General features: G+C 45.9%; 1 protein-coding gene across 5 annotated transcripts in view; it reads left to right on the plus strand.

Annotated features, from left to right (window-relative positions):
• EPC1 (enhancer of polycomb homolog 1) overlaps positions 1–15,771 on the plus strand; it is an 81,601-nt gene that overhangs the window by 40,568 nt on the left and 25,262 nt on the right. For 3 of the 5 annotated variants that reach the window (XM_039344086.1, XM_039344084.1, XM_039344088.1), the window contains exons 2-5: positions 3,197–3,356; positions 6,891–6,977; positions 11,818–11,963; positions 12,042–12,248. In XM_039344086.1, the coding sequence (XP_039200020.1) occupies positions 3,257–3,356; positions 6,891–6,977; positions 11,818–11,963; positions 12,042–12,248 (540 nt within the window). In that variant the 5' untranslated portion in view covers positions 3,197–3,256. Of the gene's footprint in view, positions 1–137; positions 1,077–3,196; positions 3,357–6,890; positions 6,978–11,817; positions 11,964–12,041; positions 12,249–15,771 lie in introns of those variants that run through there. The other 2 variants (XM_039344087.1, XM_039344085.1) reach the window with 2 other exon arrangements.

Below are 15,771 nucleotides of genomic sequence, written 5' to 3' on the forward strand. Positions count from 1 at the left end.
GGGGGTTGGACTGGATGACCTTTAAGGTCCCTTCCAACTTTACTACTACTACTACTACTACTACTACTACTACTACTACTACTACTACTACTACTACTATCATCATCATCATGTGAAATGTTAATATCACTTTATAATGCCTTGGTAAGCTCACACCTGGAATATTGCTCCCAGTTTTGGCCACTGTAACATAAACTGATGTTGAGACTCTAGAATAGGGGTGTCAAACTGCCAGCCCACTGGCCAGATGCGTCTTAGCAAAACCATGCCCACCCCATTGGTGGCAATGGAAAAAAAAGTCACGATACGTCGCGACACATCATATGACATTGCAAGTTTGACACTGCTGCTCTAGAAAGACTGCAGAGAAGAGCAGCAAAGATTAGGGGACTGGAGGCTAAAACATTCAAAGAACGATAGCAGATGTTGAGTATGTCTTGTTTAATCAAAAGAAAGACTAGGATGGTGTGTTAGCTGTGTTAATATCAAAGGGGCTGTTACAAAGAAAACGGGGTCAGTCTATTCTCCAAAGCACCTGAAGGCAGGACAAGAATCAATGGATGGAAACTAATCAAGGAAAGGAGCAACATAGAACTAAGGAGAAACTTCCTGACAGTTAGAACATTTAATCAGTGGAATGATTTGCATCCAGAAGTTGTGGTTGTTCCAGTACTGGAGGTTTTGAAGAAGAGATTGGTGAACCATGTGTCTTAAATGATTTAGGGTTGGACTAGAACAGGGGACCCTAACCCCCAGGTCGCAACCCAATACTGGTCCATAGTCCCTTCTGAACCGGGCTGTAGAAGCAGCAGGTGAGTGCCTACTGCTTGTGCAGACAGATGTGTGCCCTCATCCGCAGTTCACGTAGAACCATCCCCTTTCCTCTCTTCCCTCAGGTCCACAAAGCCAGAAAGGTTGGGGAATGCTGGATTAAAAGACCTCCAGGGTCTTTTCCAACTCTTATTCAATTCTGTATACAGAAATAGAGCAATCAGCCTTCAAGTCCACATATCCTTGGTGAAGAATATAAAAATATTATCTATAAAGTGTGGTGGGGCAATAAAACACACTATTCTGTAAGTAATCCTATATCTATTCAGGTAGTCTTTGACTTAGTCATTTCTCTAGTGACCATTCAGAGTTACAACAACACTGAAAAAGTGACTTATGACCATTTTTCACACTTATAAACTGCTGCAGCATTCCTGCAGTCACATGATCAAAATTCAGATGTTTGGCAACTGGCATAAATGTATTCCAGTTTCAGTGCCCTGAGAGCATGTGATCACCTTTTGTGACCTTCTGAAAAGCAAAATCAATGGGGAAACCAGATTCACTTAACAATTATGTTACTAATTTAACCACAATGATTGCCTTTAACAACTGTAGCAAAAAAAGGTAATCAAATGAGGCAAAATTCAGTTAACAACTGTATTGCTTACTTAGTAGTGGGAATTTGGGGTCAATTATAGTCTTAACTCAAGGACTACCTGTATTTGTGTATTGTTCTCTCCAGTGTAAAAGTTTTGCTTATTAAGCAGTCAAAAACAAAATAACCAATTTGTTATAGAGGTCAAAACATCAAGCTAGAAACCTGGAAACCATGAGTTGGGTCTTAGATACAAGGTCTGCTAGGTGATTTTGGCTCAAAAATTCTCTCTTAGTTCTAGGAAAAGAGACAGAGGCAAACCACTTCTGAAATCTTATCAAGAAAATTCCAGGAATTTATCCAGGCAGTCTTCCAAGAGTCAACATTGACTTGAAGGCCCGCAGAAAAAAAAGACTTTTGTATTTTATTTACATGAAATAGATATGTTTGCTTTTTATTCAAAATCAAGACCATTTTGAGTGTAGTTGTTCGTTAAATGTGGTTTTCTGTTTCTGAAGTAAGCCAAAACAACAAACAAACAAACAAAAAAATTGGCTGATCAGAAGAACAATTCAAGATTATTTAAAATCCTAATTTCTATGTTTCTGCTTTTATTTCATTTATGTCTAATTGTTTTTTAGTTATATAGTTTTTAATTTGTCATGCTGTATACTGCTCAGAGTCACTATATAAATAAGCTAAATAAATAAATACAATTTACAAATATTCTAATGTATAAACAGTGTAAATATTTCAGCACTTTAATAATGTTAAGCATTTGAAAATTTAATGTTTGGAAACATTTTGATAGTGCATGCCGATTGTTTTTTTGATACTCCATAAACTGTAATGCCTAGAACAGGTTGTAATGCATTTGTCACATAGGGGTAACTAACTTGATGATAGGCAAGAGTTTTGGGAAGTCTATTAAATAAGATAGAATAAAAAAAGAACCTGAGAAATGGGATCAAAATATGAAGTTAATGGTAGTCAGCCTTATACCTTTAACACATTTGAGATTATTCAGGAAATTCTTTTAGATTGATTGGTGCTTAGTATTTATGTACTTCTGGTCCAAAATAACTGAATTAATATAAACTATTAAAATGTGTATGGGTCCATAAGAGAGTTTTGCTGATCTTTTTGACATGTTGCAAATGATTCAGAAAATAGTAGTAAGGATGCAGAGTTGGTCCAATCCATGTAGTTTGGTGAATAATATCTTTTCTATTGTCTTGCCTGATTAATCACATTTAGACAATATGGGAAATACTGTTAGTTTAGCAGTAACATTAATTTCCATTCCTAAATAATATTGGAAGGATACGGTATTTTAATCTGTTGGAATTAATATTTTGTTGATTATTGAAATGTGACAAGAATGGATTTTCTGCCTCTAATCAGATTTCTACTTTGCATAGTTTAAAGCATAAGAACAAAATATGGGTATGAACTACCTATTTAAATTATTTTATAAAAAACCTTAAGAACAAACAATCAGTGCTTAATTTGTTTTAATTTATTTTTATTGTCTCAAAATACCTTTTAATTTTTTTTATTTTTATTATAGCAAAAATGACAAATGCATTCTGAAATCTTTTGGCAACGTTTTCAGTTTGTGTTTTTGATTTTGGCTTACTTTTACTAAGTGTGAAAATCTATTAAAATGTAATAACTTCAACAGAGGCTAAATTAAATAGATACAGACAGAAATATCTGGCTGAAACAATATTAATTCAATTGTTCTGTTTCCACATTAACATTATTTAGACACATACATATATAGAGTATGTATTTCATCTGTCTTTTTTTGTTAATGAACTGTAGGAACATCATCTCCAGCGGGCCATTTCAGCACAGCAAGTATATGGAGAGAAACGGGATAATATGGTTATACCAGTCCCAGAAGCAGAAAGTAATATTGCCTATTATGAATCAATATATCCTGGAGAATTTAAAATGCCAAAGCAGCTTATTCACATACAGCGTGAGTATATGTTTATACTGAATATTTAAAATTAATTGGATCCAGTCTGTGAACTAGTACCAGGCTACAGCGTGCCAGAAACAGATTCGCGCAAACCAGCGAAGCCCCATCCAAAACACACCCCGTCCGGTCCACAGAAAAACACTCCATGGAACCAGTCCCTGGTTCCAAAAGGTTGGGGGGCCCTGCTTGGCAGTCTAGAAAGCATTTCCAGCTATCAAAAAATGTCACACTGTGTTCCCCACATGGTTACCTGAGCGGGATTTTTTACAAACTGTTTGCACTTCAGATTGGATGACAAGTGCCCCATGATCATGTAATCACTATTTGCAATCCTTCTATCTTTTCCAGAAAAACAGTGGGGAAGCTGGCAGGGAAGGTTGGAAAATGTTGTCACTTGTCTAAAGTTTTCCCCTCCCCTCCATTTAATAGGTGGGGGAAACCTTTGTTGGGTAGGAGAAACAAAGCAGGACTATTTGCAATCTCTTCTTGTTTCTCCAACCCACTACATGAGTTCCCTTCAGTTCAGGGAGAGGAGAAAAACTCTTCTAAAGGGCTGCAGAAATGGAGATCAGATCACGAAGATCCGAGCTTCATTTTTATAGTCCCCCCAAGAAATTGCCCTCCTTGTATGGTGGGGAAGGGAACATTTGCAGCAGGCTACAGAAATAAGTTTGGATCTCAAAAGATCAGAGGTTTGTTTCTGCCTGCTGCAGATTTTCTCTTCTGCGCATGGAAGGGAGCTGCCTATTTTCCTTTGGCAGGCTTAACAACTCATGTAGTCACTTAACAACCAATTGGGAGAGCCATGAGGGTGTCACGCTTAATGACTGCTTCATACAGTGACTAAGATTCCAGTCCCAATTGTGTTTATAAGTCAAGGACTACCTGTACACAGTATATTTGACAAAGTATATTTGACATAATGTACATGTTTGCAATCTCGTAGTACTATATGGTTTTACTAGTAGGCTAAGCTAATTTATAATGTGTTCAGAGTTTTCATGAACAAACTGAAAATTTATCCATTTACTTCATTAACAGTCTATATCAAAACTTTTAACATTGTCAGGTAGTTTTTTTAAATTTGGTCAAAGAAAATGGAATTGGAGAGGTACTATACAATAAAACAATTCTGAATTTTATTTACCTGTCAATATCCTACAGATTACAAATTGACATATTTCTTTTTTTCTTTCACATGGAATATAGTACAACAAATGATGTTGTAAATAAATCAATAGGGCAACATTATAAGGGCTTGTCAAAAGGATCAGGGCCATGATACCGTCTTACAATATGGGGAATACCTTGGGCTGTTTGCATTGTGTGTAGGTGGCTACTGGCACTAGCATTTTTCTTTCTCTGTGAATTCCCCATTGTGTGCCTGTGTATTTTGTTGTAATCCCTTTCTCTCCAATCTCTCGATTCTGCAGGAGGGAGGGGAACTTTCTCCAGCACTGGAGATGGATAATCCACCAATGGGTTGAGACTGTATTCCTGCCCAATCAGATCAGTCAGCCAAAGTTTCCACGTGTCTGGACCACGAGATCCCCAGTCTTGACTGATCTCGCCCAGCGACCAGACGTGCAATTTTGGCTCTTAGGCAGGTACAGTCTCTCTCCTTTTGGTGGATTATCTCCCAGTAGCTGAGAGTTGGTAGCAAGTAATTGGACTCAGTTTATTTGGTCTTCTACTAAATTTCTAATTTTTAAAATTCCAAGGGAGTCTAAAACTCATAGCCCCACGAGGGGATATCTCCCTTGATAGAGAAGGGAGAATTCCCTACTCCTCTTGCCTTACCTAACTCCCACCCCTCCACTCGCCCTTACCAGTCAGCGGATCAGCTGAGTAGCGCTCGCGCAAATGGAGCTTGCGGCCGCAGCTCCACTGTAGAAGCCAGCTCGGAAGTTGTTGTGGGCGGGGGGGCACACGGGGAGAGAATCACGCTCAGGGGCTGCTCCGGTCTAGCACGGAACAGCTGATAGAAGGGAAATGGGAGAATTTGTCTTCCGTCTCACCGGAGAGCTCTGAGAGTTTGAGCGGACCGCTATTGTCGGAGCTGCTCAGCGCACGCGCGACCCTTTGTTTCCAACGCACGTGGCATCGGACAGGAAGGAGGAGCTACTGCGCAAGCGCGGCGGCCATTTTCGTGTATGTGCGACAGCCTCCTGGGTACTTTTGAAGCCAGGGAACCACTGCGCATGCGCGGCAGTCATTTTGCGCACGCGTGGCCATATTAATACCCACCGGCCGCAAATTAAAGGCAACTCATGCGGAGAGCATTTCTGGCAGTATCAGCTGCTTGGAGTGGGTTCTCCTGCTACTCGGAGAACAGGAGAAACCTGAGCAGAGTGAGTGTTCAAACACACTAGGCAAGTCAATAGTGAGTGTTCAAGGCAGATTAGATAAATCAATAGCTAGCAACTTCTCCTTCCAGGACTTGGTGCCTCTCCACCTATAATTAATTAAAACATAATTAATTGCTAATAACTAATAAATTAACTAATTAAATATTAACTGGCTCCACCCGGACCTCGGGTAACCCCATTAGTGGACATGTACGTATCTGGGTTATTATTGCTTGGATTCCCGGCACCCCCAGTCGTGTGCCTGTCCTTATCCGCAGCAGACCGGGCCGGGTTCCAGGCATCCCCATTAGTGTGCCTGTCCTTATCCGTGCACAGCCATTGATTCGGGCCTAGACGCAGAGGCTGTACCTGGGTTCCAGGCGCCCCCTGTAGTGCGTCTGTCCTTAGTGTGTATACTCTCCTATTACCGGGGTCCCCCTCTCGTGACCCTGAGCTATTGGAGAATGGAGGAAGCTCTCATGCCCTCTACAGGAGCCCTGCTTTCCACATCAGGAGCACCCGGTTCAGAGGGCTCTGACAATACAACAGCCTCTAAGGCCAGGTCTACCAAAAAGTGTTCCAGGAAGGCAGACAAACAGGCAAACAGGAGACACCAAGCCCTAGAAAAAGAATTTGCCAGGGTTCAAAAAAGGGCCAGACTAGAGAAGAATCAGAATGGGAGTCGAGCCCCTGAGTTACCCCTGGGGCCCTCATCATCCCCACTGGGAGTCTGGTCAACAGGGAAATCATCCCAGTCCCCAGCACGATGAAGGACAGGTGAGCTCTCATCCCTATCCCAATCTTCTTTGCCACGGAGGTCACAGGGAGTTCCCGAAGCCACATTCACACCCGTGGCAGCAGGGATACAAATGAACCCGGCGCCTCTTATTCCATCGGAGGACCGACTAGCAGCCTTAATAGCGCAAGCAGTAGACCGCACCCTCGAGGCCAGAGCCCAGGGCCCCAGGCCGGCAGCATCCAGACACAGATCCGGCCATCAGGAAGAGACGGAGGCCCAACAATGCCCCTCCTCTCCTTCTGGGTCATCTCTTTCTGATGACTATTGACCAACCAGGCACATCGCAGGAGGTTCAAATGTCAGAGGTCGAAGACAACCCACCTGAGGTGCCTTCCTTCAACGGTCTCTTTTAACCCTTCTCTTTTTGTCACCCTACTGCGTAAGGCCGAATCCACGGCTCATCTCGGACAGGGAACTCCAGCAGAACCCGCCTTCCCCGACCCGGAGGCCGATCCCAGGTTCGCCGAAAAGGTAACCACCCAACACTGCATCCCTTGTCCGGCCCTGTTCCTAAACGCGATCCGGAAACAATGGACCTCACCAGCTTCCCGCCCTCTTCCGGGTAACACCGACAAGAGGCTATACAATGTAGCCAAGGAACTGGAGGAGGCGTTGGAGGTACCAATGGTGGACAAGCCCTTAGGGCCCCTCGTATCGGCCACTGCCATATTGGGAGACTTCTCAGAGGCCCTTAAGGCCGAGGACTGCAAATGCGAGTCCACCTACCGGAGAACGCACCAAGCAACAGCATGGGCTACTAGAGCCGCTACCTCCGCTTCCTTTTTCAGCAGAGCCACACTCTGCTGGCTCTGTCAATTGCAAAGCCGAGTCCCAGCGGAGGACATCCGTACCCAACAGGAACTCAGCAAAATGGTAGCAGCCACGGAGTATGCGTCAGACGCAACACTCCAAGCGGCCAGGTTCTCAGCCAGGGCCATAGCGTCCAACATCACAGGCAGACGCCTGCTTTGGTTAAAACACTGGCAAGCCGATGCCAAATCCAAATGGAAACTGGCATCTGCCTCATATCAGGGAGCCAAATTATTTGGCGAGGCGCTAACGCCTTATCTAACAGAGAATTAAGGACAAATGCAAGGTCCTCAATCACATTCTCAAAAGACAGGAAAGACGACCAGGTTGCTTCGGAAGGAAACAGTCCTTTCGTACAGAAACCAGATTCACCTACTCCAGCCATCACAGCCCTTCCAGGCTAGACAGGATAGGCAGGAGAGACAGACAGAGAGGCAAAACTCAAGACCTAGACAGCAAGCGCAGGGAAAGCGGCCCTTTCGGGGGAATAACTGTCCCTTTCGCCGCTCCAGATGACTCCTCATCAGCCCTTCCCATAGGGGCAGACTCGCCCAGTTTGCCCACCAGTGGAAAGAAACCACCACGGACTTATGGGTCAGAAACACCGTACGCCTCAGGCTCTCCCTAGAATTCCTCTCCAACCCCCCCAAACCGCTTCCTCCCCTGCCCTTGTCCCCAAAACCAAAAAAAGAAAAAACTCATGAACGAAGGCGTTCAACACCTACTAAGTATCCGAGCCATAGAACCGGTGCCCCTGGATCAGAGAGGTCAGGGATTTTACTCCATACTGTTTGTTGTCCCTAAACCATCAGGGGGATGGAGAGCTATTTTAGATCTCAAAGGCTAAATTTCCATCTGACATATCGCAAATTCAAGATGTAAACGCTACGCTCCATACTAGGAAGCGTAAGAAAAGGGGACCTCCTGACGTCTATCGACCTCATGGAGGCGTACTTACATATCCCCATCTCTCTGACCCACCACCGGTTCCTACGGTTCGCTTACAGGGGACGTTACTTCCAATACAGGGCGCTCCCATTCGGCCTATCATCAGCTCCCAGGGTGTTCACAAAGATACTGGCGGTCCTGGCAGCTCATCTAAGGACGATACCTGTCAGAGTCCAGTGCTACCTGGACGACATATTAATCCACTCATCGTCTGTCCGCTCCGCCCAGGCGGACCTCAAACTAGTAGTGAGATTGCTCCAGGATCACGGCTTCTCGTTGAACTTCCTCAAGAGCCACCTGGTCCCGTCAACGAGACTACTGCATATTGGGGCCATCATAGACACAGTAGAGTGCAAGGTGTACCTCTCTCAGGAACGCTGCAAGAGCATGAGGGAAGCAATAACACTGCTGCGCCGACGGCAGTCGGTAACACTGGCCAGCCTTTCCCAACTGTTAGGAAAAATGATTTCGACCATAGCAATCGTCCCATCGGCCAGGCTGCATTCGCGGGAGTTACAATGGTTCATGCTTCCGTTCCAGAGGCAGGAGCTCAGTGCATCCCAAAAAAGGGTAGGGCTGCTACAACGGGTACGGTGTTCCCTCACATGGTGGCTATCACCAGCCCTACTCAGAGGCTCCCACTTCAGGGAACCGGACAGACTAGTACTCACGACTGACGCAAGTCTGTTCGGCTGGGGAGCTCACCTCGGGACCAAGTGGACGCAGGGCCGTTGGTCCACAGTGGACCTCCGACACAACATAAACTGGCTCGAACTTCGAGCCATCCATCTGGCACTACGACACTTCCACAGCGAGCTAACACGGTGCCACGTACTAGTCCTAACAGACAATGTGACAGCCAAAGCCCACGTAAATCAGCAGGGGGCACCCACTCCCGCTCCCTATAGTCCGAGGCCCTTCTACTGGGGGCTTGGGCAGGACAAAACCTGGCCTCAATAAAGGCCGACCACATATCAGGGGAAACAAACACCCAGGCAGACCTGTTGAACAGGACAACAGTAGATCACTCGGAATGGCGCCTCCACCCGAGGATCTTCAAGGAGATCTGCCACCGTTTCGGTCGTCCTCAGGTAGATCTATTCGCATCTCAGTCCAATGCCCAGCTGATTCGCTTCTTCTCCCGATTTCCCTCTGTGGGAGCGGAACAGACAGATGCATTACGGAGTTCATGGCCAAAGGGCCTCCTATACGCCTTCCCCCCCCCACCTCTCCTCCCGGCCGTAATACGCAAACTTCTCCGGGAGCGAGCCGAGATAATCCTGGTGGCCCCATATTGGCCAAGGAGACCTTGGTTCGCAGACTTGAGAAGCCTCTCTCGTACGAGAAGCCTGGCGGATTCCCCCGGAGAAAATCTCAGGGGGCGATTTCCCACCTGGAGCCACAATGGCTACAACTAGCCATCTGGCACTTGAGCGGTCAATCCTAACAAGGGGACTCTGTTCACAGGGAGTAATCAGAGTTATCCAGGCCTCCAGGTGCTCTTCCACAAACCGTATTTACGAAGCCACGTGGAAAAGTTTTCAATCATGGTGCTCTGAACGGAGCCTGACCCTCAGAACTCACGGTTCCCAACATTCTGGAATTCCTACTAAGTAGCCTGGAGAGAGGCTTAGCGCCAAACACACTGCGTAGACAGATCGCCGCCCTCTCAACAACACTGTTGGGCAACTCTGGTGAACCCCTGGGCCAACACACCTTACTCCGCTCCTTCCTCAAAGGGGCTGCGAACATTAGGCCACCCACCGTACACAGATACCCCTCATGGGAGCTACCACGAGTACTGCGAGCTCTGACCAGAGCACCGTTCGAACCACTAAAAACGTGACATCCACTACCTAACCCACAAGGTAGCATTCTTGGTAGCAATTACGTTGGCCCATTGTATATCCGACTTAGCCTCACTCTCAACAAGGAAGGACCTGTGTTGCTTTCACAGGGACAGGGTAGTCCTGCGGCTAGACCCTTCCTTCATCCCAAAGGTCAATTCCCTTTCTCACAAGTCGCAGGAAATAGTCCTACTGGACTTTTGTCCAAATCCAACACATGTGCTGGAACGACAATGGCATACATTAGACGTCCGCAGGGCGTTAAGGTACTATATTTTGCGGACAGTGGAATTCCACTGTTCAGAGGCTCTTTTTATATCCTTTCACTCCTCTCTAAGGGTCGGAAGGTCTCTTCCTCCACCATTGGCAGGTGGATCAGGGCATGCATCGCTGGGGCATACCAGGCGGAGGCTTTGCCGGTTTCCAGACATATCACGGCTCACTCCACAAGGAGTGCTGCCACCTCGGCAGCATGGGCCACGCAAGCTTCATTGAGGAGGTTTGCAAGGCGGCCACTTGGGCTTCGCCTTCCCCATTCATTCGCCACTATAAAATCGACAAATATTCCTCTGCAGAGGCCTCCTTCGGTAGGAGGGTTCTTCAGCAGGTTTTAAACCAAAGTTCCACACAGGACCAGTCTATTCCCCACCCCGAGGGATAATAGGCTTTGGTATGTCCCATTGGTGGATTATCCATCTCCAATGCTGGAGAAGGGGCGTTGTCTTACCTGAATGCCTTTTCTCAGCACGGAGATGGATAATCCACACCCACCCTTATAGGCCATGATGGTTAGGGTTAGATAGTTTGAGCCAAAAGGTCTTGCTGTCAGTCAATGGCTTTGCTCATGTCAAGACTGGGGATCTCGTGGACCAGGATGGGCGTGGCAACTTTGGCTGACTGATCTGATTGGGCAGGAATACAGTCTCAACCCATTGGTGAATTATCCATCTCCGTGCTGAGAAAAGGCGTTCAGGTAAGACAACGCCCCTTCTGTAGATAATCTCTTCTGGCCTGTACCATTCTCACCCCAAAGTGCAGAGTTTGGAGAGAAAGGGAATACAAAAGAATAAACAGTCAAACAATGATGAATACTGGACTGTTTGCATTTCCCAGGAGAAAATAAGTAAAACAATAGATTGGATATTGGACAAAACATATTATTGTAATGGCAATCACGTGACTGATGGACAGTGTAAAAAGTTGTAAATGTGGACATTGGTTATAAAATTATTTTTTAACAACTTTGTAACCTGGAACAGCTGCTGAACAAAGTAGTCAATGAGCAAGTACAATTGGTAATGGGATAGATCTGTCAAGGCTGTTTTATTCATTCCTTAATCAATATATTTAAATAGTTCTTAATGAAGAATTATCCAATGAAGGCTATTTTATAAATATTGACATATTCATTTGATAATATTTCAACCATATATCTACATTCTGTCTTATCTAGATTGAATTTAGCTACCCTAAATTCATATTCTCAGGATTTGTTAAGAAATATAAGTTTATAGTCAGTAGATTTTAAGATGGCAGGAATATATGTGCTTGTTTTACATTTCTTCTAGTTTGAAATTTATATTAAACTATTTACTTCAACTTCCAAATAAATTGTCCAACTGAACTTTTGAGAATTACATCTAAATTACTTTATACTATTTTGCATAGATTATATAAAACACATTAAAATATTTTTCTCTGTTCAGCTTTTAGTTTGGATGCTGAGCAACCGGATTATGATTTGGATTCAGAAGATGAGGCCTTTGTGAATAAGCTGAAGAAAAAAATAGATATTTTTCCTTTGCAATTTGAAGAAATGATAGATAGACTTGAAAAAGGAAGTGGTCAGCAGGTATAGTATTGTTTCTAATTTGAAATTATTTAAAGAATATAAATACATAAAAGTGACATACTTGGATTTTACCTTTAGCCAGTCAGCCTGCAGGAAGCCAAACTACTCTTGAAGGAAGATGATGAATTGATTAGAGAAGTGTACGAATATTGGATTAAAAAGAGAAAAAACTGCCGAGGTCCCTCTCTTATCTCAGCAGTGAAACAGGAGAAACGTGATGGGTCCAGCACAAATGATCCTTATGTTGCATTTAGAAGGCGAACAGAAAAGATGCAGACTCGAAAAGTGAGTAGACTTAATATCTTACTGCATCTATAGATTGCTTTCTAGAGCCCTTTGTAAAGTGACCCAGATTCTTTTACAGAAAAAGGAGTAGGAAAAAAAAACCCAGTGACAATGTTAACAAAACTCTTTGTAGATAAAAATCACTCTTGGGTTCACTTGGAATCGGAAGCTAATTGGACAGAGTCCAGAGAAATGAGGTTCATGTGTTTCAAGGTTTCCTGGGAAAGTTTGAATATATGGATTCTGTAGAATTGGGCAGTTTAGCATGAGATGAGTTGATCCTACCTCATTTGACTTGTGCATGCTCCCAAGGAGGGGGTGGGGAAATGGGTCCAGCCATGGTGAGATATCTTTGAAAGAGGCATTGTATATCTTTCTTAAGAAGCTAACATTTAACCCTGCTACAGTGGACAACTATCACCCATTGTTCTCAGGGAGGTTGTTGAGAAGGTAATTGTTTGACATCTGCAGAGGACTCAGAAAGAAATGGATTATCTGGACTGTCTTCTATCAGATTTTAAGCCTGGAAAATAGCATTGGTCATGATTATTTATGCTTTATACCATGTTTCCCTGAAAATAGGACCTACCCCAAACATAAACCCTAGCCTGATTTTCATGCCTATGCCAAATATAAGCCCTACCCTGAAAGTAAGCCCTACTTAAAAGCCTGTGCATCCACCCGCCCACCCATTCTGTCTGCTTGCTGACAACATGAGGCGAGGGGTGCCAAAGCCACGAAACGAGGCGGGTGGATAGAGTATGAAGCTTCTCCTCCTTACTGCTGCAATGAAGCAGGAGGCTGAGCGATGCACTGGTGCCGCAGCCACTAAGCAAGGCGATGTGAGGGGTGGAGGACAAAGCCTTAACAGTATCCTTGGCCGCCTGGCCTTCAGAGCCCTGATGCTGGCAGAGTGAGATGGTGGCTAGAGCAGCCCCTTCCCAGTCTTCCCTGCTTCCCCAAAGAATACCTTCACTAATCTGCTTTCCAGCTTGTTCTCCGCCACCAAGCCTATGAGACTACAGTAAAAAAAAAAAAGTTCAATCAGACCTTCTGACTGTGCGAGATCTTCTATTTTTCACTAGAAGTTGGAAGATCGGATTGTTGTTCTTTTTTTTTTTTTAACCGTAGTCCCACAAACTTCTTTTTTGTTGCCCTGCATGTGGAGAACGGAGCTGGAAAGGAGGTTAGTGAAGGAATTCACTAACCTCCTTTCCAGCTCCGTTCTCCACATGCAGAGCAACAAAAAGAAGTTTGTGGGAGTATTGTAAAAAAAAAAAATCATAGGAACTATCGCATGGATGTTAAGAGATGTGTCAGGGTTCAAAAGGGTTGAAACTCAACCTAGGCAAAGCAGAGTACTTGCTATTTCAGAAACTAATTGATTCTAGCGTAACACCAATGTAAAGTCTTGATGGGGTTGTACTTCCCCAGAAGCAACTGATGTGCAATCTCAGGATCCTCCTGGACCTCTAGCTCCTGTTGGAATAGGAGGTGGCAGTTGTGGCCAGAAGAACCTTTGCTCACTTTTTGGCTTGTAAATCAGTTGTTCTTGTATCTAGAACTTGAGTTTATCACTCATGCCTATGTTACTTCATGTATAGATTACTGCAGTGTGTCTACAGCAGGAGTCCCCAACCTGTAGGCCATGGCCCACTACCAGGCCATGGCCACTGGGCCACGTGAAGGGATGCCCAATGCATTGCACACGTGTGTGCATTCCCTTACACTCGCCCTAGCACCACCCCGAGCATACTGCTGGTGCTAGGACCACCCCGTCCCGAGCTTCCCACTAGCAGTTGTGCTGCCCCGAGCATCATGCTGTCGTTAGGCCATCCTGCCCCGAGCATCCCACCGGCCCTCACAGTGCCCTAAACATCCTGCCAGTGCTACCCCACCCCTGAGCTTCCCACCGGTGCTAGTGCCGCCCCAAGTATCCTGCCAGCACTAGTGCCACCTCCAAGCATCCCACTGGCATCAGCGCCATACCAAGCATCCCGCCAGTGCTAGCACCACCCTGCCCCAGAGCGTCCCGCTGCTACTAGTGCCTCCATGGCATCCCGCCAGCGCTAGCGCCGCCTCATTTGCAGTATTTGCACGTGTGCAGCCCCATTTATATGTGTGCATGCGCTCGTACATGGCCATTTGCTTGTGCGCATGCGCTCACATAGGGCACATTTGTGCGCACGTGCATGGGGGTCATTTGCATGTGCGCACATAGCAGTGCCTGCCTCCCTTTCCAGGCCACCAAACCAAAAAGTTGGAGACCTCTGCTCTACAGGGTATTATCTTTGAAAATATCCATAGTCTCTAATTGTAGTAATATGTAAAAAACTTGATTTTTCCATATAACAGCAAATATAGCAAGAGCTACACTGGGTTGCCAGTCTGCTTCTATGTATAGTTCAGGATGCTAGTGCTACCTTTAAAGTTGTCAGACTACTTACTCCAATTAAAATCTGTCTACCCAAATTGTGCATACAAAAACTGCCTAATGAGAATCCCATGAAGTTGATGAATGGAAATTCAGAAGTCAGATTTTCTACAGGAGTTCTTCTCTTACGGAATGGCCTCCACTAGAAATAAAAGTTGTAGCTCACTATAGATCTGTAGTTGCGAACCTATGGCACGTGTGCCACAGGTGGCACGCAGAGCTGTCCCTGTGGACATGCACGCCATTTCTGGGCTCCTCCCCCTCTCCATGCATGCGCAGTCCGGGAATAGCTGCAAGAGCTGGGCGGAGTGAGGAAACGTATAAAAGGAGCAGTTTTGGTGGGAGAGTGAGTGAAATCAGAGCCTCCATCTCCCTTCCGCAGTGCAGCCCCATTGGTGTGAGCGGAGACAGCCCCAGGATGGCCGGAAAGGAGCCCTCACCTGGTGAGGGTCCTGTCTACAGAATGGCTGTGACGGGAGTGGCGGCTGCTGCTTTTTTGCCCCTTGACTGGCCAACCACAGAGAGAACAGGAGGAGGTGGCGACAGTGATCCCTGCATCACCAAGCCTGGCTGGCCGCAGATCTGGAAGCAAAGCTTTGCCGACCATCCTTGCACTGGTAGAGGCAGTGGTGGGGGAAGGTGAGCTGTGGCAGACACCTTCCCTTCCCCGCCTGGAAGCGCACGCATGCCAGATCCTGCCTTCCCTCGCCGCCATCGCCACCAGCGCGAGGATGGTCAGCAGAGCTTCACTTCCGGATCTGCTGCCTGACACTATCGCCCCCCCCCCAAAAGCCATTGAGCGCATGGGGGCATACAAGGTATGTCAGCAGCCACAGCATGCTGGCTGTCTTGCATAATGGCAGACTGGCCACAGAGCCCTATCGGCACGGGCGGAAATTGCTCTGGGATAACTGGAAGAAAGCCTTTGCCCGGCCTGGGTGCATCCACTCGACAGATCTGACAGGGGTGGCTTCTGCTGCTGCTCTGACCAGTCAGCCCTGCAGGGAAGCAGAAGGGACAGCTGGTGCGCGAATCTGCTGCCTCATTAGGCTGCTAGTGAGCAGCCGAGGCGGCTCCAGACCCCCGGCT

This window comes from Crotalus tigris, unplaced genomic scaffold (genome assembly GCF_016545835.1).
Source record: "Crotalus tigris isolate CLP2741 ecotype Arizona unplaced genomic scaffold, ASM1654583v1 scf7180000017890.1996003, whole genome shotgun sequence".
NCBI classification, from domain to species: domain Eukaryota; kingdom Metazoa; phylum Chordata; class Lepidosauria; order Squamata; family Viperidae; genus Crotalus; species Crotalus tigris.